The sequence below is a fragment of the Anser anser genome (assembly GCF_964211835.1).
Source record: "Anser anser genome assembly, chromosome: 3".
NCBI lineage: Eukaryota > Metazoa > Chordata > Aves > Anseriformes > Anatidae > Anser > Anser anser.
Genome location: NC_139722.1, coordinates 15,398,315 through 15,422,474, shown reverse-complemented (window position 1 = coordinate 15,422,474; position 24,160 = coordinate 15,398,315). Strand labels below are relative to the sequence as shown.

General features: G+C 37.9%; 1 protein-coding gene across 2 annotated transcripts in view; it reads right to left on the bottom strand.

The window, feature by feature from the left end:
* The window catches only part of ROCK2 (Rho associated coiled-coil containing protein kinase 2), a 104,758-nt gene that overhangs the window by 26,939 nt on the left and 53,659 nt on the right, over nucleotides 1-24,160 (bottom strand). For both annotated transcript variants that reach the window (XM_083830564.1, XM_083830563.1), the window contains exons 3-8: nucleotides 22,929-23,029; nucleotides 15,839-15,976; nucleotides 12,216-12,476; nucleotides 6,570-6,714; nucleotides 2,197-2,335; nucleotides 385-476 (exon numbers count right to left, since the gene is read on the bottom strand). In XM_083830564.1, coding sequence (XP_083686690.1) covers nucleotides 385-476; nucleotides 2,197-2,335; nucleotides 6,570-6,714; nucleotides 12,216-12,476; nucleotides 15,839-15,976; nucleotides 22,929-23,029 — 876 coding nt within the window. The remainder of the gene's footprint in view (nucleotides 1-384; nucleotides 477-2,196; nucleotides 2,336-6,569; nucleotides 6,715-12,215; nucleotides 12,477-15,838; nucleotides 15,977-22,928; nucleotides 23,030-24,160) is intronic.

Here is a 24,160-nt window from a genome sequence, read left to right as displayed (position 1 = left end):
AAAAATGAATAAAATAAAACAAAAACCCATCAGAACAACAATAACAAAAGTCACAAAAATAGAACCTAATAAGCATTCATTCTGCCAAGATTTCTAAAACATCCAGTTTTGCCGTTCAAATCTATAGAAATCTATAAATTCAAACATGATAAATGTGAGAATAATTTCAGTGGGAAAAACGTGTATTTATTATCTCTTACTGATACAGTTTTTATAATACAAATGATAAATAAGAAAGTTATCTGTAAGTTGTTATCTGTCCTGATAACAGAAAAGATTTGCTGAATTTATAGAGCCTAAAGTTTTTCATATATGCTATTACTGAACAGTAGCCTTATGCAAATACTTAAAAAAAAAAGCTTACTTTTAAACTAATTTACTTACTCTCTCGAATGTTGTCCCAGTTCCACTGATCACTCTTAAAGAAAGGGTGATGCTTTATTTCTTCTACCCCATTTCTCCCAAGTCGCACATCCCTAAACGTAGCAAAGAAACCAAATTCACATTAGGAAAAACTGCACTTTGTTTTGCTTTGTTTTTAAATTCTGACTTGCTCATAAGCAGCAAAGCAACTTTCTGTAAAGGCTGTCCCTGTAAACCGCATTAATAGTCAAATAAAAGAAAAAAAGAAAACCAAAAAACCACCAACCACAGATCTGTAGCTTCTTATATAAAATGTACTTGGTTTCTTAATATCCACTGCCTGCGACTGCTAAAACGTCCAGAAGTTGGAGTCTGCCACGTGGGGAGTAAAGCGAGAGAGAGAGCACTGAGGCAAAAATAAGAAGAAACTAAAAACAAAAACAAAACCCAACACCCTGGGGGAAAAAAAATTGCTGAAGTCCGGTGTCTGCCAAACCACATGACAAACCTTAAGACTCGAGTGCAGGAAGGTCTAACTTACTGCACAGAACAGTTATTCAAAGCTGAACTGAAATAAATATTTTAAGAATTCCATCCTCTGCCCCATAACTAACCCTGACACATCTTTTGCTGATATTTACAATGAAGCAAACCTAAAGTTCAACAAGAAACTTCCAGTTTGACCAAGAGAAGTTTCCCTTAAAATGATCTGCAGGAACAGAACATAAAACCAATGCGTGTAACACAACTAATAAATCACGGGGTAGATGCTTATTTCTTCTTGTCCCTTTAAGTGCCTCAGCAGTTATCACGCATACAGAAAGAAGGCATCTGTTTCAAATAAGTCGCCCGAGCACTGCATTAAATATAAACAGGAAGACGGACACACGTAGTGGAAGTACACCTCGCAGCATTCACATTATTAAATTCTACCCCTATTTTCTCTCCACCCTGCAGCTACTGGTTTGAAACACTTAACGCCTATCTTTCCTGAGCAAGTGGGATCCTGCTCAGCAGAACAAACAATTCTCTTTGAATGCAAAAAACATTATAAGACAATGCATTTCTGCATTTATTTTTACTAATCCCTCATTCTCTATAAGCTAGATTATCTACAAGTCAAATTTGGGTGATCACTGGAAAGCATAAAAAGGCATCATCAACCCATAGTTAACTTTGGACCTACAGCGTTGTTCGTTTAAATCAAAGAAATTTAACATAATCTGTGCTTTCTAACACTAAAAATTTAAATATTCAGGTCAAGAACAAGCTTACACAGCTAATATCAATGAGTAGAGCTCAGCTCTACCAAGGGAGACCTCTATGATTAATTTATAGCCAGAACAACATCCTCTTTGTTTGCTAGCTACACTTATCAATTAGTACCATAAGGTAAATGAAAAAAAGTTTAAACGTTCTATGAAAAAATGAACAAACTAGGTAAATGTATGCTTATCTTCATAAAAGCATGTTTTCATTTTTTATAAGCAACATCCACTTAGTCACTGAGCACAACAATTTGGTCCCCCTGCCTTTAGGGGCTTACAAATTACTTCCAACCTTACAGGTTTGTTGCTGTGTTTTACACCACACAACAGCTGGGAGGATTTGTTCAGCACAAATTATGTTGTAGCATGAGCCATCAGAACTACTCACAGAAATAAAATGGAGCACCTGGAAAACACCCCAAAAGAAAAACTAGAGCGCAGATGATTTTGCAGAAGAGATTTGAACATAAGTTAGGAAAAGCAATGGAAGGAATTCATTTTTACAACGTACATGTGCTAATACCATCTAAAATAGAAGCAGTACCAAAATAATACATACACCTACCTGTCAGTTAAAAAGGCACAGATGAGGTTCTTTGCGTGCTTAGAGATTTCCACATCATCTGGGAAATGTAATGAGTTCTTATGATCCATAATTTTACTGTATGTTCCTACTAAGGAGTCTGCATAAAAAGGAGTATCGCCTGAAAATAAAATAGTAAGTTGACTGATTTTCAGGCGTGTTCAAGTCATATAAGTTGAAGAAGACAAAAAAAGAGAAGAGATGTAAAGTCTACAAGCAGTTTAGCCTGAAATTGCCTTTACATTTAAGAGAGAAAAAAGGAGTACAAGGTACAAAATAGCATATCCTGCTAGAATATTCCTTTTTCAAAATGCCTGTTACACATTAAACCATTCTCTGTATGACATATCACTACCAAACTTTTGCCCAATGACTTGCATCTTTTGTTCTACCTGAATAGTGTCGCTGTGCTTTCTAATTTACGTGATGGATGACACCCACATGTAAGCCGCTCTTCAAGCACTTCCAAGGGTGTAGGGGAGGAAAACTCAGCAAGGATTTGCTGAGGCACATTCCTTGAAGAGACTCCACCACTGCTCTCCCAGCCCCTATCCAGGGGCAGGTGAGCCTGGGGCAAGGCAGTTCTGATCAGGAGCCTTCAGAGCACGTTACGGCACCACCAAACCCAGATTCTCAAATCTTGCTGACAGACAAATTATATCGGCTTGGGTGCCCATATTAACATGGGCAGGCAGCTTTTAAAATTCAGCCCTTTCTCACCCAGAAGCTTGCAGTGTAAGGTTTAGTTAATTTTAGTTTCTTTGCACACGTAAACTTAGAAAGGTAAAACTGGGACAACTGAAGAAGAATCAGTATCAATAAAGGTATGTGACATTGAAGTTCACTGACAACATCCTGCATATATAAATGGTTTGGGTCAGTAACCAAGAGGCCGCAACTTTTACAGAAATCCCTTTTCACAACCAATCCACAGGCCTAATGGAGGAGGTGAATAATTAATGGCTTATTAATTAAAATTAATTAACAATAAATAATTAAACAAGTGTGAAAGTCCACAAAGGCTTTTAAAAACGATTGTCAACTGTCTCTTGACAATGCTACTTCAGAATTGAAATGCTAATGCTAAAATTCTTTTATGTTAGGTACTGTTACTGGGGTGAAAAAAAAGAACTTTTCAACTGTCAAAATCCTGGGGGCTCAGCACAGGACAGGAAAGGAGGACTCAAGCAACACTCGGAAGTTCACAGGTCTTTTATTGGTGGTAAGTGAAAGGCAAGCAGGGGCCAGCTGCAGGAAGGTACCCCCGCTTCCCACGGGTGGTAAATCCACAGTCATTCCCCCAGTCCGTCCCTGGCTGGACATCGGCCTCCTCAGGCTGTGCCTTGATGGTCTGCCCCCATTTTCTTCATGGGTGCTTGTTCTTGGGCTGGACATCGGCCTCACGCGTCACCATGGCGGTCTGCACCAACTTTATTGGTGGGTGTCTGCCTGTGGCCTGGATGTTGTTCTCAGGCTGCGCCATGATGGTCTGTGCCAAGTCTGTTGGCGGGCATCTGCCTGTGGCCTGGACATTGGTCTTCTCAGGCTGAGCTCTGATTCCTTGCGCCAACACTGTTGGTGGCTATCTGCCCCAAACTGCCATCATTTTGTTAATGTCGACCCACGCCCTGATGGTCAGCAAATACTTTGTCAGTGGGTCCAATTCCAATTCTGCATCATCCACCTTTTGACGCTTACGGGGGGGTTGGCCATCGAGGTAATCCAGTTCTTGGGTGGATTTCCTCTTCCTCCCCAGCCGCACCATTTCATCCAGCCTTGGACGCTTACATGGGGGTTGGCCACTGAGGTGTCCAAATCTCACTTCTTGAGATTTTCTCTTCTGTCCCAGACGGAACATTACATCCATCCTTTGGCTTTTGCAATGCACCGCTCAAAGGCTGGCAGTTCCTGCCTGACTTCTCTGCACCCTGCCTACTCCAAGTCTCCTTGAACTGCAGGAGCGAGAATCTTGGCAAGATGTTGCCAGACACAGGGCAGCCCTTTTTATAGGGTGACCCTCACAGTAGATGGCAGGTGACATCACAGGAGGCCCCTTGGTGGCAAAGGAGGCAGATACTGAGTACACCCAGCATCATTTTGCTCATCCTTACCACAGATCTAAGAAGCAGTCTTCTCCATTTCATCTCCAATTCATCCATCTTACATGGCTCAACAAATGGTGTACCTTGCTGTGGGAGATGGTGCTGATCAGGAGAAACTTCTTAGAAAAAGTGGTTAAAATTGGAAGGGGTTGCCCAGGGAGGTGGTGGAGTCACCGTCCCTGGGGGTGTTTAAGGAAAGGTTGGACGTGGTGCTTAGGGACATGGTTTAGTGGGTGATGTTGGTGGTAGGGTGATGGCTGGACCAGATGATCTTGGAGGTCTTTTCCAACCTTAATGATTCTGATTCTATGATAAGAAAAGTGATAAGGGTTTCAAACGTCAGCTAGCCACTATCAAACACTCCAAGCCATCTTATAGGTGCCTGTTTCATAACAATACGCACGTGGGAGTAGAAGATCTGTCTTGAATAGTTCAAATACAAGAACCAAGAAAATTAAAAGGTTATCTAAGAGAAGCAGCATCTTGATTCAGACAGTGTCAAATGGATCTCACATGAGCCTCAAATACTGTGTTTGTAAACAGAGCCACTGAAGAAAATCATGTTGGTGCTGGTAGACAGGAAATACAACTGAGGTTGGAATAAGATGATGACTGTAGAACAACAAATAAACAAACAAATTACAGGGCATAACCAGGCCCTGTAATTTTCAGTATAAAGGTGAAGCAGGTTTTAACATTTCAAAAAGACTGCATAGATAGTAAATCACATATCCTCTTCAGAGGCAGAGAGAGGCTCAGATTAAATGAAAAAAGGGGGGGGGGGGCGACATGAGAAGCGCAAAGAATGAAGAGAGAGAGTTCAGCAGAAAGGGTACAGTGTTAATCACATCTAGCAGTATGACGTGGCTAAAACCAAAACAGAAACAAAGCCATGACTTAACTCCCATCAGAAAAAGTGTCTAAAAATCATAGCCTTTACAAAACCAAAGATTCCAGTCTAGAATATACACAATAAAAAATGATGTTGAATACTAAAGAAAAAAAAAGTAGTAAAAATAGTGTAGGTTCAAATATTATAACAAGATGGCCTTTGGTAGGAAAAATACATGAGACCTGTGAAATGTTAGGAATTTTTCAACACACAACTCCAAACTTTATGAAAAACTACACCAAATAAACCCTTTAAAATTAAATGACCCATACTGAAAGCCTGGAATAAAGCCACGATGATGCAGTGAAATGCAGATGGATTTTTGTCCTAAGCATGTATAGGATCCTTTACATAACCAAGCTTCTGTAAAAAGTGTACCTCTTCACTTTCACATCAAAAAATGTTTTCATTAGAGGGATAAAAAGGTGAGCAACCTCTTAGATACAGCAAAAAATGAAGTTCTGAGAAAACATTTCTGAGCAGCTATGTCCAGTATTCTAATAACTGAAGAATTCTATTTATTGCTAAAATTGTTTATGAGATTGATAATTACAAAATATACTTCTTGTACATCAGAATGCCTTAATTCCCAAAGGCATGGAGATTTCAATAGCAGCATACATTGAAGTGTCTTTCCTGGCTCAGGATGCCAGAAACATCAGATCTGCAACATTCCCAGAACATGCTGATTTGAATTTTGAGTAATTACATGCTCAATTCCATCCTTCTATAATCAAACTATAATACTGATCTTCAGTGTATTTTAAATCACAGATGACTCATCTCTTTAACAGATTATATTCTATGTTAGTTGCCATAGCAGTCCAGTTTACTTTATTGGAAAATCCTGACCCAAGCACAAAAGAAAGAATTAAGCTATACTTCCACAGTCATTTTGACATAACAGAAGCAATTGCTGGGAGAGGAGGGAAGAAACAAACCAAACCAAATACAAACAAAACAAAATAAAGCAACCATGAAAACAATCAAACAAACCAAACAAGTCTTGCCCTTCCCACTCTTTTCCCATCTCTGCATCCCTGACATCTCCATGCTGCCCCAAAAATGGGACAAGAATTTATTGAGATTGTGGGGTAGCTGATCCAAGTCAAAAACTATCCTAAGAATTAGTTTTAAGCTGAACCAAGTCAGGGAACTAATCGCTGTGCAAGCACCCAAACAGCTGTCGCAGCAGAAGAGTGACAGAAAGCCCAGGGAACAGGAATGAAACAACCGCACCAGGCAGAAGTCAGAAGCCGTGAGATAATGACGCACAACCAGCCCCCTGGCAACAAAGCACATGTGAAGGCACAGTAAAGACTAAATGCCAATGTTATTAGCAGAAAGAAATTGCTACTTACCAACTAGCATCTCAAAAAGGAAAACTCCTACAGACCACCAGTCACATTCCCGTCCGTAATAGCCATCGCCCCCTTGCGATTTCAAGACTTCGGGGGATATGTAGTCGGGGGTTCCAACAGCCGTGTCACAGCGCACCATGCCTGTCTGTGCAACAGCAGCAAGTCAAACAGCTCCATTAGACATACTGCTGAGTCTTCACACAAAACTGCAGTAGCGTATTAGTTAACCAGGATAACATAATAAAAAAATATAACCCGTAACGCTTGGTTTGAGGTACACGTTTGAAAGCTTCTATTTTTACTCCAAAAGCAATACGGATTGGAATGACAAATCCTGGTAACCTGCCCTCCTCTCCTTATTAAATATATCTCAAAAATTGAAAAATTTTGTGATTTTACTCATTTTCAATATGAACAAACACATGCTATATTGGACTGCTCCTTACCTCACTAAATTCAAGGACAAGTTTCTGAATAATTTTGATTAGCTTAGTTAGGCCCTACAAAGCAGGTACGTAACATTTTTGTGTAAATCAAACAATTCAGCAACTTACAGGTAAATTCTTATGGCCACGTCTTTTTTTTTACTTAGAAAAAAGTTAAAAGTTAAAGCTATGTTTAAAGAACAGCCAAGTTTTAAGAAAAATAAAGTAAAATATAACTAAGTGATTTTTATTAACATATTAACTTAGTTGTACTAATGGAGTGACTCTTTATCCTCTTTGCTTCACACTGACAGACTACAAATGCAGGGGCTAAGTAATGCAGAAATATCAGCAGATCTGCCAGCATGCTGGTTCAAACTTACAAGACTTATTTCCTTTAATGAAATTCATTGCATTCATGCCAGAGAGACCAGATGGATGAATGAAATAAAATCCTGGATGAAGCTAAAGAAGTACCAAAAATACATTCATCTTTTACTATGTCACTCAGCCTCGAGTCTTTTCTAAGTTACCTTACAAAGTTCTCTGTGCATTTTGCCATCACTTTTGGCTGAATATTAATACAGCCATCACCTTTGGCTGAATGTTAATACAGAGTATCAGTAGGAACAACTGAAGCCAAAATCCATATCTAAATAAATGAAAAGAATCAATTTTGCTTTTGGAACTATCTATATGCAGAAAAATTAAATACCAAATGAGAGTATTTCTTTTCACATATAATACAAACTGCCAGGAAATTTTATTTATGTACGAAAACAGGATCCTGGAAAGTCATGAACCAGTAGGCCAAAACACTAATACTGCAGGGACTTAAGGAGTACTGAAGATCTCTTCCTTGTAAATGCTTATCTTCCTCTACAACTCTATGCTGAAGCTAAAATGTAAAGGAAGTTTAATTTCTCAGTTCCAGAATGAAGAGCAGGCTTACTTCTGTTTCCTGCACAATGAGCCAGATAAAAGCATACCACTTGATCATCCTGGGCTAAGAAAATGAAGCAACTCATTTTAGAGGAGCTAATGCACTCTTTGGAGAAAGAAAAATATTGCGTTTTACATTAAATGACATTATGGAAATAGCACTGGAAAATAAGCTAAAGCCCAAAGGCTCCAGAAATCCAAAGCCAAGAACACTCAAAAACGGATCTGGCACAAGACGAGAACAATTACTTTGTCGTTCTGCTTCTAACAGCACTCAGGCAAGTAGGGCTGCGGCATCGTAATGAGGCAACTGCCTCCAGCACTGGTGCACGTCCACGCCTTCCTTACCCAAATGCAAAATTACAACAAGGGAATGTCTGTGCCTTCCCTCGGTGAAGCCTGGCTGAAGCCACCTGAATCCCTCCCCAAGTAAGAAGATACGTTAAATATAATGTCACCACAACGGTGCTGAGAGGCTTCTCTGAGGACTGCAGCTTCAGTCACAAGATCAGCTGCATCACCTTGACACCTAAGCACTTAATGACACCCCATTTCCCATTCCTCTGTAATTAATACAGCAAAACAAGAACACTTTTTAATATTTTATACATGTTAATGTTTTATGAGGAAAAGGCGGCCCTACCCAAGTCTGATGGCTGGTAGGTGGTGACAAGAAAGCTTCTCGTCAATGATGTTGTAGATGCTAAAGAATTCCACTGTACAAGGCCTTAAGTTTTTAGACAAGATGTCAAAGAACAAAACAAACAAACAAAAATATTTCTCCAGGCAAAACAAAAGGGCTCTGTGTGCTAACATCAGTTTTCAGAGGGCTGTATTTCTCTTAACCACGTGGCGTTGGTTACTCTTTCTCCCCACAGAACTCGCTACTGTCCGTCTCAGGAGCAAATCTAAAAATGTATTATCACTTGACTAGAAACTTGGGTGTTGTCCTGTATGTATTTTTAAGTACTGGGTACTCTTACTACCACAGTCGGACCAGCTTCTGTCATCTCTGGCATCTAAGCCAAGTAAACAGGGAAGTCCTCTCTGTGCGCTACATGACATCTTGACATTCTGTACATTCTGTGAGATGGCTTCTGCCTTCTGTATTTCATCAGCTGAGAAGAGATCTGAAGGGGGCCGTTTTCTCTGGACAAAGTGCCACTCCTGTGTTTCAAATCCTAAGCCCCTGTTTTATGCCGAACACCACACTTATTTATAGCAGTTCTGATACTAAACTTCCTCTCAGTAGTCTCAGGCTGGCATTTTTCCTGAGACTTTTCTCACCACCTCCAAAGATCAGGGTGGATCTTGGAACCCCATTTGAAGGAAGCTCCCGCAGCTATGTGACAGATGTGCAGTGAAGAGCTTAAAAAAAACACCACAAAACCAAACAACCAAAAAAAGAAGTTGTCAACAAGACAGTATGTTCTCACAGCTTGTGAAGATTTGGCTGTGAGGCTACTGTGTTTCCTAGGATCGATCGTACAAAACCATTACACTGCTGAAGGCAAAGCAGTTCTGGTTTCATCCTCAGCCAGACCCGAATGAGTTGCTGTCTTGGACCAAGGCTAAGAATTAGACTTTCATTCCCTCATGAATTTCTTATCAGCAAACAAGAGCTGGAGAGTGCTGGTGCGGATATGTTAGGACACTGCAGATCAGGTGTTAATACTACCCTCAGGCTGCAGACAACAAACTGAAGCAAGAAGGATCCAGCAGAGTCTTGGAGGAGCATCGAGGAGAAATCAGTGTCCTGCTGAGCAGGAGGGCTCGACCAGATGACCTCCAGAGGTCCCCTCCAACCTGAGCCATTCTGTTACTCTGTGAAATAAGCCAAGTTCTAAGGAGAGGCACATTTCTTCTTTCAGCTAAACTATCTGAGCCGAGGCAATAATCCCAAGTGATAAATGGTTCCTCTTTCAGTCACATCTCTTTTCAACAGACATTTTCTAAGCCTGTGCTGTCCTGAAAGCACAGTTAGCACAAGCCAGAGCTATGTACTGAGCCAGGCAGCACTAGCAGTTACTGGCTCTGCAACACCTACAGTAGTCAACCATGCTACTGCCTAGTTTATTACTTACAGCAAACCCAAAGAGTAGCATCTGGTGAAACCTGCACTGGGCTTCTTTTCAATACCTAAGTACCAAAAGGGAATTACAATTCCTACTAAACCTTTGAGGCCAACTCCATCCTTTATTCAATTACAGATATTCACGTTGTTGCAGATTTAAAAAAAAACACCACCACCACCAAAATATCACAACCAAGTTACAGAAAGAGGCCGGTTCCTTTCATGTTGGAAAACATCACTAAGAGACTTAGCAATTCTTTCCACATACTGGTAAGGAGGAATTCTGCTGCAAGTGTCCAGAGTGGCCTGGACAACTTAACACTCATTTCAATTCCACAGCAAGTATCAAAAAAGTCTCTCTTCCAAACTGTGTCTCTCACAAAAATTGAAGCAGAGTTTTCTTCAGCTCTCAACAGTGTAAGGAAGATGCTAATGTGTACAACTGCTAAAAGAACTGCAAGTCAGAAAAAATAAATAAGTGTTGGGTAAGCATATATTTTCTAGAAATCATCCTGCCAACATCAATATTATATTTACACAGCTGGGATGCGTTCATGTTTTGTAAGAAGTAGCATGAGATTTGGAGACAGTCCAGAGCCTCTCAACTTCTAAAGCTTCCTGTATAAAATATTTTTGCCATTCCACTGAGTCTGAGAAACATGAGGAACTTAAAATGTAGCCTGTTAAAAATTAACTTCTTTAAGAGATCACCGATTCATTGATAATGCCCAGTCCAAAATGGAGCTTGCTATAGCTCTTCACAAGAGCTGTGCATGCAGTTCTCATTACAGCATGATCAGCCACATTTTAGTATTCCATGCTTTTAGACAAAACAAACAAAACAAAGTAAAAAAAAAAAAAGAAAAAAACCAACTTAGGCTCACAAATTCTGGGCTCCCTAACATAGCATAAGTGATTTCCTTTTTTATAGATAAATGTTTTGAACTTTTTGAAGCTTTTTTATTGTCTCTTCTGATGAACATTAGATTTCCTTAAAACCTACAGTCTAATTGGCTCAAAATGAAGGATAATCTAAAGACTGTATTAAGAGATCAAATACCACTTTTGACTTTTCCAGTTAAAATAAAGGCTGTCCCCTACAATACAGGCAGCTAAATAAGAAAAGTGGAGGTAAACAATCTGTACATCTTTGGAATAACAACTACAGTATCAGCCAAACTAAACAGACTATTGAATCTCAATAAACAGATGTGTTCAAGAGTAATATATTGTCACTTGAAGGGGGAAAAAAATGACAGCAATTCTAGATACAGCTGGATAGATACTAACTTAACAATGCAAATGCAAATTAAGTAGGTTTCAGAAACTATACCAAGCACTACCTAAATAATACAGAATCTAACACATTAAAGCAAATAAGCTGAGAAAGGATCATCCTTGCCAACATTAACACAGAAATCTTTCAAAGCCCAAGTAAATGATACATTCATACAAGTTTTTGAGCATCTGTTTTAATTTCATAGGAAGAATGTATCATGTAAATTGCCTGACACTGTTTGTCAGGGAAGATTTGTGCAAACTATTAAAGATAGTTTTATTTCTATGTCTCCTTTAATAATACAAGGTAGCGCATCTTGTTAAAAATACAATAGCTATTCTTATGCAACTTCATTAGAAAACTGTATTTGGCTGCACATGATACAATCTAGACAGCTAAAATATGACATTTTGACTAATAGCAAACATAAATTTTAATCAATAGATCACATTCCACTGCTGCCTTACTGTGACCTCATTTTAATGACCACTAGAGGATGCTATGAGAACAATTAGACCTAGAAAAAAAAATATATATAAGAATGTTATATTGCCTATAAAATCATTTCATTTATAGAAAACTGTCAGCTTATGAACTGTTCCAAGGTTACTAATGTTGAAACTAGGAGTTGTCTCATAAGCTTTTCAGACATTTGGCAAAAAGATGAACCTCAGAAATTCATAAACACGCATGCTTTCAAAAATAACAAAAAGTAAGTTTATTTCCTTCTTCCATGTGCCAAAACAGTTTGTTATAGACAATGTTACAGTATTTAAAGTACCCTTGTATTTAAAACTAGGAGACAAGGAACAGCTTTCCAACCAAGTGGACCATTTGATAAGTATTCCTTTGGGTATTATAACTCATAAGAAAATATCCTTAGAATTACAGTTTATAGATGATATATTATTCAGTTGCATACTTACTTCATCCATTTTCATGCAAGTGCCAAAGTCTGCCAGCTTCAGATGCCCATATTTATCTAAAAGCATGTTGTCAGGCTTCACATCTCTGTGTATCAAGCCCATGGAGTGAATTGCATCAAGAGCAAGAACAACTTCAGCTGTATAGAACTTGGCCCATTTCTCAGGCACATCGTAATTGCTCATAAGGTTTACAAGATCTCCTCCTGGCATGTATTCCATTACCATATACAAGTATTTGTCATCTTGAAAGGCACAAAAAAGCTGCAACATAGAGAAAAAAAAGGAAAAGGAGCAATTATTTTTCAGAGACAGCTGGGAAAAATAATAAAGTACTTGAATACTTCAAGTTGCATTAAGCCTGAGCATACATTTGCAAGGATGTAAAATAACTTTATTTTATATATTCAAATAATCTCTATTTCCTACTAATTATTGCAGTAACTTGAAATTTAATGAGCTTTGAAAACTCTCACTTTCAGTTTTAAGGAAACAAAAAAGATTTCCCTGTTACTTCAGTGGTATGACTATGTAAATCTCCATGTTTCTTGGCATTAAGAAGTATCACTACTAATCAAAATGCCAAATATTGAATCTGAGAAAGGGGGTACCTTGTAAGGATTTGAAAATAGTTCAATAGTGAAGAGTATTTTACACATTTTCTGAATTTCATATACTATAAACATATATGTGTAACATTTCAATATATATTTATAAAAAAAAAAAAACAAAACCTGTCAATACTGATTTTTGTCCTAAAACATGTATGCTGAAATGAGAAAAAAATCAGAACAGAAATAACAACACAATAATACAATGTAAAGAAATTATCCTTAACAATGAAATCAACTGTTTGGTATGCATTGCAGCTACTATGTTTCCAACTGGCATGATAGTTAAAGTAAGTTTAGTCTTTTTAAAACATATTTCAGACCCAGAGCACTGAAATTTTATAGAATTTCACTCAGCAATCACCGGGTCTGAAAATGACCCAAAACAGCAAAAAGAATCACTATGTATCTGAAAGTCACTTTCTCAGAGAATACTGCTCTTTTACATTAAAAATTAAAAGTATTCACATCTTTAAGTTACTCACACAAAGTTCAAAGGCAATAAAAAAAAGGATGAATGGAAAGGAAGAAATCAGAACTAGGGAGTCTGTGGAGGACAAGGAACCCAGAAAGATAGGAAATTTATTACAGATTGGACCTTCATAGTAAAATTTACTGTGTATTACTTTTCACACACAGATAGTATATACAATACATAATGTGATCATGTATTTAATCATTAAAGTCTAAATTAAAATCCAAAACAGGGCCTGTATTCCCATACCTAAAGGCATTAATTTAACACAACGATAAATAACACTATGCCTTTATACAGCACTTTCAGTATAGTTCTCAAGGGATTTCATAAAATCAACAGTATGGGCTGGGGTCAACTGCATGAAGTTCAACAAGGCCAAGTGCCGGGTCCTGCACCTGGGCTGCAACAACCCCAAGCAGAGCTACAGGCTGGGAGATGAGTGGCTGGAAAGCTGCCTGGCCGAGAAGGACCTGGGAGTATTGGTGGATAGTCGGCTGAATATGAGCCAGCAGTGTGCTCAGGTGGCCAAGAAGGCCAACGGCATCCTGGCCTGTATAAGAAGCAGTGTGGCCAGCAGGTCGAGGGAAGTGATTGTGCCCCTGTACTCGGCTCTGGTGAGGCCGCACCTCGAGTACTGTGTTCAGTTTTGGGCCCCTCGCTACAGGAAGGACATGGACGTGCTCGAGCGAGTCCAGAGAAGGGCGACCAAGCTGGTGAGGGGTCTGGAGAACAAGTCTTACGAGGAACGGCTGAGGGAGCTGGGCTTGTTCAGCCTGGAGAAGAGGAGGCTCAGGGGAGACCTCATCGCTCTCTACAGTTACCTGAAAGGAGGCTGTAGAGAGGTGGGGGTTGGTCTATTCTCCCACGTGCCTGGTGACAGGACGAGGGGGAATGGGCTAAAGTTGCGACAGGGGAGTTTTAGGTTGGATGTTAGGAAGTACTTCTTTACCGAAAGGGTTATTAAGCATTGGAACGGGCTGCCCAGGGAGGTGGTGGAGTCACCATCCCTGGAGGTCTTTAAAAGACGTTTAGATGTAGAGCTTAGGGATATGGTTTAGTGGAGTACTTAGTGTTAGGTCGGAGGTTGGACTCGATGATCTTGAGGTCTCTTCCAACCTAGAGAAATCTGTGAATCTGTGAATCTGTATCTAGGGCTCTGCTTTCACTTTTTTTTTTTTCCCCCCACATGAAGAAGACACAGAGAAGCAGTGTGATCTGTCCCAGTTTCCACCTCAGAGAGCGGGACCTACATTTTCTTAAAACCAGCTCCAACCCCCCGGGACCACAATAGCTAAATATATCGCTCCTATACACTCCATCACAGAAAGCACAATTGCAGCTATAATACAGTTGACATTTTCCATTTACAAATATACATGCACATATAAATATCATGCAATACCCTTTTCTGTGATAATAGTCAGACATTTTCTTTCAACTGCATGATCTTTCAGTTCAACTGTAAAAAAATAAAAATACTTTCTAGACAACTTCTGTCACTAGAACAAAACCAAAGTAGTAAATAAGTCATCTATTCTGTTAGGTGTTTCGCCTGAATACAGGCAAGAATACAGAATATGCTCAGAAGAGCAAAACATCTAAATGAAAAAAAAAAAAGTGAAACGTTGCTTGCAGGCATGATGTAAAATATTATGAAAAATATATGGAGAGCTTAAGGCCTGTTTTTACTTTCTAAAAATACAGAAGCACAGCAATGTAACTGAGAGGATTTAAATGTATTAATTATTTAACAAAATATATTAGTAATACCATTCCCTAAACGTATACTTTCACTACACATTTTATTAATCCGTGTAGTCTACCAGTTATAACAAATTGCAGTATTTAGCACTAATTCTTCCCAAAAGGATAATCCATTTTACAAACATGATAACGACTACCATGAGACAGTTGCAAGCAACAGTGTTCAAGAACAGCTGAAGAAGTCAACTCTCCATCAGCAGGAGGATATTGCTTCTGAGCTGAGATGTGGTAACTGACCCCCAGAGAGAGGATGGTTTCAAGCAAACTACTGTTACAGTCTCCCGTCTTGCAGGACACTAGGAGTGTGCGCTCATCCACCTAGCATATCTCAACTTAAAGGCCAGTAACATCTTCAGGCACTCATAATACTAATTTCTTGTGATCAACTGACCATATCATCAAGAAAGACTGGAAGTAACGCTGGCATTTGTTTCTATATTCCTACACAGATTTTTTTCTAGCTGGAACCATAACTTCTCTTATCTCCGTTATTCCCAATAATTATTTGGATACTTAATTCTGTTCATTCTGGATACTTAAAATTCTGTTTAATTCCATTTTATGATGCATTTTAGTGACCAAAATACAAGTTAATCTACGTCCTAACATAACCAAATGCACAAAACTCACTGAAATTGCTGTAAACACGCATCTTTAAAAAGTACGATCTGAATCTAAACCATTGAGTTTAGAAGTAAATTCAAATCCAGCTCAAGACTAGGAATGATTTATGGCTTTAATATTATTATTTTACTCTTACATTTCTTCCTTACCTGAACCACCCATGGACTGTTGGCGAAGGCCATGATATCTCTTTCTTCCCAGAAAAAGGCTGAATCTGATCTCTTGATCATTTCAAATTTACTAAGTAGCTTCATTGCATAAACCTTCTGTGTCATTTTATGGCGAACCTGTTGGTTGAAAAGAAGCAAACCAACTTTTTCAATATGTCTCGTAAAAATAAAATGATAGCAATAAAAAAATTGAGTACCAACATAGCAAATTTCTCCTAACTGCAAACTGTTTGTTGGGATGAGATTCCTCCAGGTCTTCATATATCCAACTTGCTACACAGTAAGAACTTGAGAACTTTCAAACCTGGAAAGAAAAACCTGACAGCTGCTCCAAAAAACATAGTAGGGAAGAAACACGGATGCCAAGCAGATGCCAGAGCCTGGCCAACTCCCGCGGCTGCTGCTGCAACCCCAGAGGAAAAGTTGTGGGGCCACAGGAAGGACGTGCCTCAGGGCTGCAGGCTCTGTTTGGGATAGCTGCTTTACTGAAGATGGACTGATGCACAAACACATGTTCTTTGCTACTAAGGCTGTGACCGTAAAAATGAGAGCTGTCTTCAGTAGCCTGCTTAATCCAATTGCAACTGCTAAAAGATTTTCTTAGAATCCGAAACGTACCACCTTCCTATAAAGAGCAAGACTGCTCCTAGCATTTTCGGAGTGAATACGCCTACTTCAAATCACCAGAGTACTAGAAAAAAACAATAAAATAATTATTTTTACCGAAGAAAAAGAAAATGCTTTTCTATGCTCCCTTTAACAGTTTCGTCACGTAAGAAGAAAAAAATGCAACTCTGTTTACAATTTCTTATTCTGAACGCTATCTCTGCTTCATCAATCTGTTAGAAATTCTGCAAGCAGTCCACTTCAGATTCGTTCATCTTTTATGTTTTCATGAAAACACTGCTATTTCTTTTTTTGTTCTTAAATTCATTTTAAATGGTGTGAACTTAGTAATATGGATCTTGTTAGAAAACTGAAATTAAAACTTTTATCACAAAATCTGAACATATTTTGGAAAACTTCATCTGAATACGGACATGAAACAGAATCCTTACGACAGACTGTAAAGTCATTATCCTGTTAGTGAAATATTCCATTTATATGACTAATGAAACAACTACTAAAGGACCAATGTTGTAACATTGACAAGAGTTCCTTGCAGAAATCAAGGTGAGGAGTATTCATCTATGAGATGTCTGAGTCAGCAGAAATAATAAACTAACTATATCTTAAGTTTTGGCATATTTTATGCATAGAAAAAAAATAAAATTAAGTTGGCCTAATTTGTGACATCAAAACCAAATGGTAAAGACTTTGTGGTTCATTTAAAAACCTAACATTTAGTAAAATAAATCATATCCCCCAACCTGTTAGGTTGATGCAATGTCCAAGTTTAATCATGATTCTAGAAATACTGTTTAATAAGCTCTTTTCCTGTACAAATCGAAGCATTTCAGGTTCATTATAACTGCAACGCAAAGCTTCAGAGAAGCACTTATGCGGTCTACAAACATGGGAGCATCAGCCTCCTGTTCCTGAGGAGCCGTAAGCTTGAGCTTGTTGCTCAAGCCAACAGGAATGATTTGTAGAAACAGGAGAAACATTAGGTTAAAAATAAATAAATAAAAAAATCTTAGAAGAAATGAAAACATATATAGCAACAGGATTATCTATCAATTTACAGTTCTTGAAATTGTGTCTTTTTGCTTTCAAGAAACAGGTACAAAAATGTTAGTTAGCACCTTGCACAGTTTAACACTGACCAACAACTTTCTGCATAACTAAGTCAAAAAACCTCCAGCCAAACCCTAAGACAGAACCATGTCACCTGTGTGCATTACGAACATTAACAATTAATCAGCTAGTGAACATGTCTTCTAAGAAAATTTTGCAAACTACCTTCCTCCCATTTTCTAATCCCTGATGGAATTATTTACAAAGAATTGGTGGTACACCACAAACCATGCTCTGTAACGTAGAGCTTTTGTAATCCTGTTCAAAAACAGAAGAAACTCAGCAACAAGAAACCTCAAAGAAAATCTTGTTTAATTGCAGAAGCATTTTCTGTGAACCTGCATATACATCTCTGTAAGGCATTTTAGTAGTTTATGGTTCCTAAATTCATCGTGTACTCGTGCTTGGGTGTAGTTAGTATAGCTGCCTTCATTTACAAAAACAATTATCTCCAATTACTTAGAGAAAAAGACTCCAATAGTCAGTACACCCCAAAGAAGGCTCATGCATAAGAGGAGCAAAAAAAACTCGTGCACCTCTCTAAACAGTGCCATTAGATTATTAGTTGGCTAAATTATTTCTTGAGAAATTTCAAGATAGGTTTCTTCTGGCACATCCAAAGGCTGACTGTATCTTGGCTTGCTTCGCAGGTAAACAGACCTACCAATTATATTACTTCTTTTATCACGACGATGGCTGCTGAAGACAGCCTGTTTAGATGATGGCCACTGGGCTCTTCACCCAAGAGCTATATTTGTACATACATATATTGGCTCATATAGCAGATTGTTCATGTATTAAACTGTCATGACGTTTCATTTTCTTCCAACTGGTTAAATGAACTGCCAAATTTAAACTGCAGCTCACCAGAGTAACACTCAAAATAGGTAGGAAAATCCCTTCGTGCCATCAGCATAAAGTAACATGGCCTCATTTAACTCCTAAAACACATTAAGGAATGAGAATTTCCCTCTACTCTGCCTCGTCATTGACAGACCAAAAAAATCACATCAATCTAAGACTTTCAGGAAATCAGTATGCAGAAAATGCATCCATAATTTCTAGAGCATTCACATCAGATGATAATCTGCAGGCAAAGAAAACAGCAGATTAAATACGTAGTATGGATTAATAAAGGTAGCAACTCTTCTACCATGAAAGAAAATGAAGATTCTAGAGTGGAGTTGTGAAATTAACCCTCAGGTTTTGAAATAATCACAAATATTCTAAATTATGTAATAGAGCCATAGGAAATTACTGCAGATAGGGTCCTGAAGTTCACATCCTGATAAACTTTTGGGTAAGAGACCACGACTACTTTATATGCACTTTGACAGCAGCAGCGGCTGAGGAACAAAGCCTCATACAGCAAGCATTTCCTGGAAAATTCGAAACCAGCACCTGGTTACATATGCTATGACAACCCCTGGTTTGCAACACTAAATCATACCATATAGACTGTCACCCAGAGCATCCTTTACTACCCCAACACCAGAAGGATTCAGCTGTTAGTTTTCTGTTCCAGCATATGACCACGTCAGCCTGCTGCGTCACTGCAGTGTTACAGTACTGTGTAATTAGACCTGGGCAAAGGAACTGAGAAGTTTTGATTTCGGATCAAGAGGATTTTTCCTAAAGTAAAAACAAAAGAGGTACTCAGGATGTGCTTTCATAAATTGCTGTTTCTGCATGAGCCACAAGCAACAAATTAAGCACCATAATTCGATTTTTATGTCTGGCCTAGACACCAGTCACTTTTATTCGCGCCACTGCATACGAGAAGAAGAGATCTGGCTGCAGACAGGGATTTCTTAGCTTTCTTCACCATTACATACCCAGCAAAGGAGAAGGACAGAGTACAAGAGTCAAGTTTAATACTTCTCAAGTCCTCGGAAATTGCTTTTCCACCAAAATCAGATGCTCAGACCAGAGTCATCTGATCTCTCTTTACCGGACTGAATTTGTGTGTGATGGGGGGAAACTGAGGCGTTTTTTTTTGTTGTTGTTGTTTGTTTTTTAAATCTAGCTGTAAGATACAGCAGCAAAGAATATGTTTTTCTTTCTTTATAATCTGGGAAGTTGATATCTATGCTCCACTTGTTTCACCAGAAAATGCCATTCTGAAGCAGAAAGCTTGGGGGAAGAAAAAAATTACATGAAGGCAGTCACAGCTGTTTATTCTATGCTATATGTTAACGTGCTCATTTTTTGTCTTGTTATATTTAAATAGGACAAATATTTAAAAAATATTTGTTCTACATATCTTTATGCACAATGGCAGGCACTGATAACATGACAATCATGAATTTAACTCATACTCGAGCACATTTTATTTATGGTTCTTTCTGTAGCCCCCAGTGAAACAAATTTCTATTTTGATCACAGAATGTGTTGCAAAATATTTTGATTACTGCAAATCCATCATCTGCAACTGTGGTGTTAACATTATGAATGGAGTAGAAATAGATATAGCTTAGCTCAATAGTTTAAACTTGTATCATACCTTATGAGGCAAAAAATCTAGGTATGTATGCCCTCATCACCAGCTAATATTAGTTCAGATCTACAGTTGTATTTATTAACCCATTACTTTTTAGCTGTAAGACAATACAGCATCATGGTTTCTACTTGTATGTTTACATTCCAGAAAAAGAATGTTCTTTTAAGTTGGCATGAAGTACAAAAGAGCTCTATATGAACACAAAGAGATTTCCTTCCAGCACCAACCATTCTTTAGCTTTTTTATTTTAGGGCTTCAAGTGCCTGCTTAAAAAATAATAACAACTGTTTTGGTCATATATGACCAAGTTACTGTGTGTTTCAACATTACATTATAAAGATTAAGCAAATGAGAACTAAAGTTTGTCTTCAGACTACTCAAAACTACCTAGCTGAAGCATGTGCACTGTGAACAATTTCTACTTTAGAATTTTACAAAGGTATTCATGATACAGTACATTAAGAGGAAAAAAAGCACATTAAGAGGAAAAAAAATGTTTTCCTTCTAAGCCAGAACAAATTAAGAACTTGAAAATTAAATGTCAAAAAGCAAATGAAAAAAACAACTATTTAATGGTTTAGAAAAACAAAACAAAAAAAACATGAAGTGCTTAGAAATGTATATGAGAAAACAATGTATTTTCATTTTTGAAGCCCATTAAAAAAATTTGATTTTCTTGCATGCTTCCAGCAAATACATCAGTGTGACATCCAAAAAACGCAAACAATTTCTGTTATTGGTATCTTCTCCTTTTCATCTCCTCCCAACAATAAATGGAAGAGGAAATGCAGCTATTACAACTTGATTGTTCTTCAATAGCCATTCAAGCACATGGAAAAAGAGCATCTCAAAAGCATCCCTAGTAGATGCTCTAACTGCAAATGAAAAAATAATGAAAAAATGCCTAATAAAAGAGTTTAAAATGAAACAATTGACTATCAGTGAAAAGACAGGAGTAAGAATAGACCATTTTCTTACAAAGCTCTCTGCAGCAGTAGCTTCTCAAATACGTGGGGTTCTGCTGACAGTTTTGGTTTTGATCTCTTGCCAGCAAAGATATAAAAGCAATACACCCATTAATTCTTTAAAGTCTTGATTGAAAATGCCATCTTTGGAAAAATCCCTCTCTGTATTTCATAAATCCTTCTTGATAGAAATGAAGCACAACGGACCCAGAAAGAAATAGGGAAGAGGGAGCTACATTCCCATGTTGCCACACTTGGATGAAATTGCCTTAAAAAAATAATACAAAATAAATAAATAAAAATTGCAGATTCAATGCTGTTAACTGCCACATGAATGACGTCTAAACTTGCAAATTACCCATAAGGCACATAAGTAGTTTTAAGCTAGCCATCGTTTTCTCCCACTCCATTTTTTGTTTCATGTTGAAAAGCATGTTATACAGTTAGCCAGGAAGAGTAAGCAAGCAAAAGCTTCACCTTATTTACAGTGTATTAAACCACAAAGTCGAATCCACTATTCATCTGTTCTTACACCAAACCAAGACCTCTTGTATCTATTTTGAGACAATAAATATTGACTTATTGGTAATGAAGGATCAAAATTACATCTGTTTAAGACAACACAACTTTGATCAAGCCACTGCTGCAAAGTAAACAAGGAATAAAAATAAACAAACAGTTGTAAAAGCTTGTATTTATTCCCTGTTTCCAACCAATTTCACCAATACTAGTATGGAATATACAATTAATTTTATAAATGGGTAATAGGTTTATTACCATTACACATTGTGTGCCTCCTACAAGCACCGCAGATATAACAACTTGCAACATTTCTCAACAAAACTCCGAAATACTGTGTTTTCCAAAAATACCTTATATTACCAGGTGATATGACCTTCCCTTCTTTCTAGTACAAAGTTAGCACAGAACAGTAAAATGCCACTTCCATGCCAAAATCCCTAAGCAAAATACAGTTTTTGTTACCTTGTGGTAACGAGTAAACCAGCTTCAATTGCTGCAAATTAGTTGTTCCCCTTTCCACTGACTTCACATCTCTCACATCCTCTAAGAATGCTTACACAGAAAATTAGCATGGATCAGGCGATACACACGTACCTGTTAGCTCATGGAAACTTGTTTGTGTTATTCTCAGATTCCATTAGCTGCTTACACCTATAGCATGTTTCAAAACTGACATACCAATCCGTCTCATGTTCCAATGTTTCTGCTATTTATCTCACAGATTGTCCTGGGAATCCAGGACAAATCAAAATTAAATGCAAACTGTCTGTGCATGATATATTAAGTCAGACAGTGAAAACTTTTTTGTTTTGTTATTTGAAATAGAATTTCTCTGCAATATAAATTTTAAAAGTAATCCATCTCTGACAATAGAAATTATATAGGATAGGCTGTTTGGTAAAAATGTTAAGAGAAGAGTCTTAATGGGAAAAAAAATACACAAATCATATCAGTTAAATACAATGCAAGGATCAAAATTACAAGACAAAAACAAGTTTTTTTTTGGTTGCACTATTAGCTTCTTCTTTAATTGGAGGGTTCCAAACATTATTACATCGTGATAGTTGTGGCCAACAAAAATAAAACTGCCGTGAACTGCCTGTTTCATTTTGATGACAGTACGGCAAACTGTTTCCCAAGTCCTTCCCTTCCAATCCATCACATTCTAAACGTAGACTGTATCGGTTTACTATCCATAGAAATGACCTCAGGATACAATGAAAATGATTTCTACTTTAACATTTATTCTTTGTAAGAATGCATTTTTAGATATAAAGCATGCAAGACTGGGCAGAGTTTTGACTACAGCCATAACTCTGTTTAATCAATAAATTATCAATCTTACCAGCTGCACTTCTCCAAAAGCCCCTCTTCCAATCACCTTAACAACATCATAGTCTTCAGCTTTCATTTGTAAAGCTCGTATTTTTTCCACAATCTTCTCATCTAAAACAAATTAAATAAAATGTGTGATAATGCATGTGTTAACCAAACACAGTAATTTTCTTTAACACTTGCCATTTAGAGTCAAAATAAGACATTTGTATGCAAACGTTTAGAGCCTTCTTGGCAATTCTTGAAATCTGCAGTCACCATAAAAAAGCTCCTTTTGGTACTGTTGGAAAAACAACGAATGTGTATGTTTAGATGTAACAATTGAAATTTCCTTTGGATTTTGCCAATTCTCATTCTACACCTCTGATACTCATAAACAAGCTTCCAGGAAGGCTCTGATAAGGACAAGAACCAGAGATGCCCATCTTGAATTTTCAGACGTTTACTCATGGCCATATGCTGTGTTGCCACAACGATGGACGCTATGGAGAACACAGGAGCACCAAATCCCTCTTACACACAAAAGCGCTGCACGTGCAGCCTGCTCGTACGCAGCTGAAGGGTTCAACAACAGTCAGACAGTGAGGAATACAACTCAATAAACTTCACATACAACTTCAGGCTAGATCACACTAGGATACGATTTCCTATCAATTTGTTCATGATATTGTAATTCATTATGTTTATGTATCTACTGGTCATCACAAAGATCCTTCCTTAGTGTTCACCACTTCTGCAGTGTACGCCAACACCTCTAAAAATTAGATCTACAATATCACATTCTAGTATCCTCTGGTACAATATTCTGCAGGTAAGCTCATTTTTTTTTATTATTATTATTTTGGTTTGCAGTTGTGGGAATCTGTAAGGAAAGCCAATGAAATTCTGACCTTGGACAAATTCTAAAGAACTGCAAGGTCCAAGCCACTGTAATTTTGCAAATGCAGCATGCTAGTGAATGCGCTCCTGGCTAAATGCATTTAAAAAAAATAAATTCTATTCACAATGACAAAGCTAATGGAAGCAGTGAGTGGAATCCACAGTACTGGAGGTAATTTTTCTTAAATGTGCCAAATCTTGATGTTGCCCTCACACATACTTACAGGAAGAGCAGAAATGTGCAAAAAGGGCTGGCTCGAGCAAGACCTCTGCCAGGAAATAACATGAGCTTGTATGAAGAGCTGTGGATGCTTACATCCAGAGAGGAGTAAAGGTGTATATTGTGAGATCCCTGTTCACGGT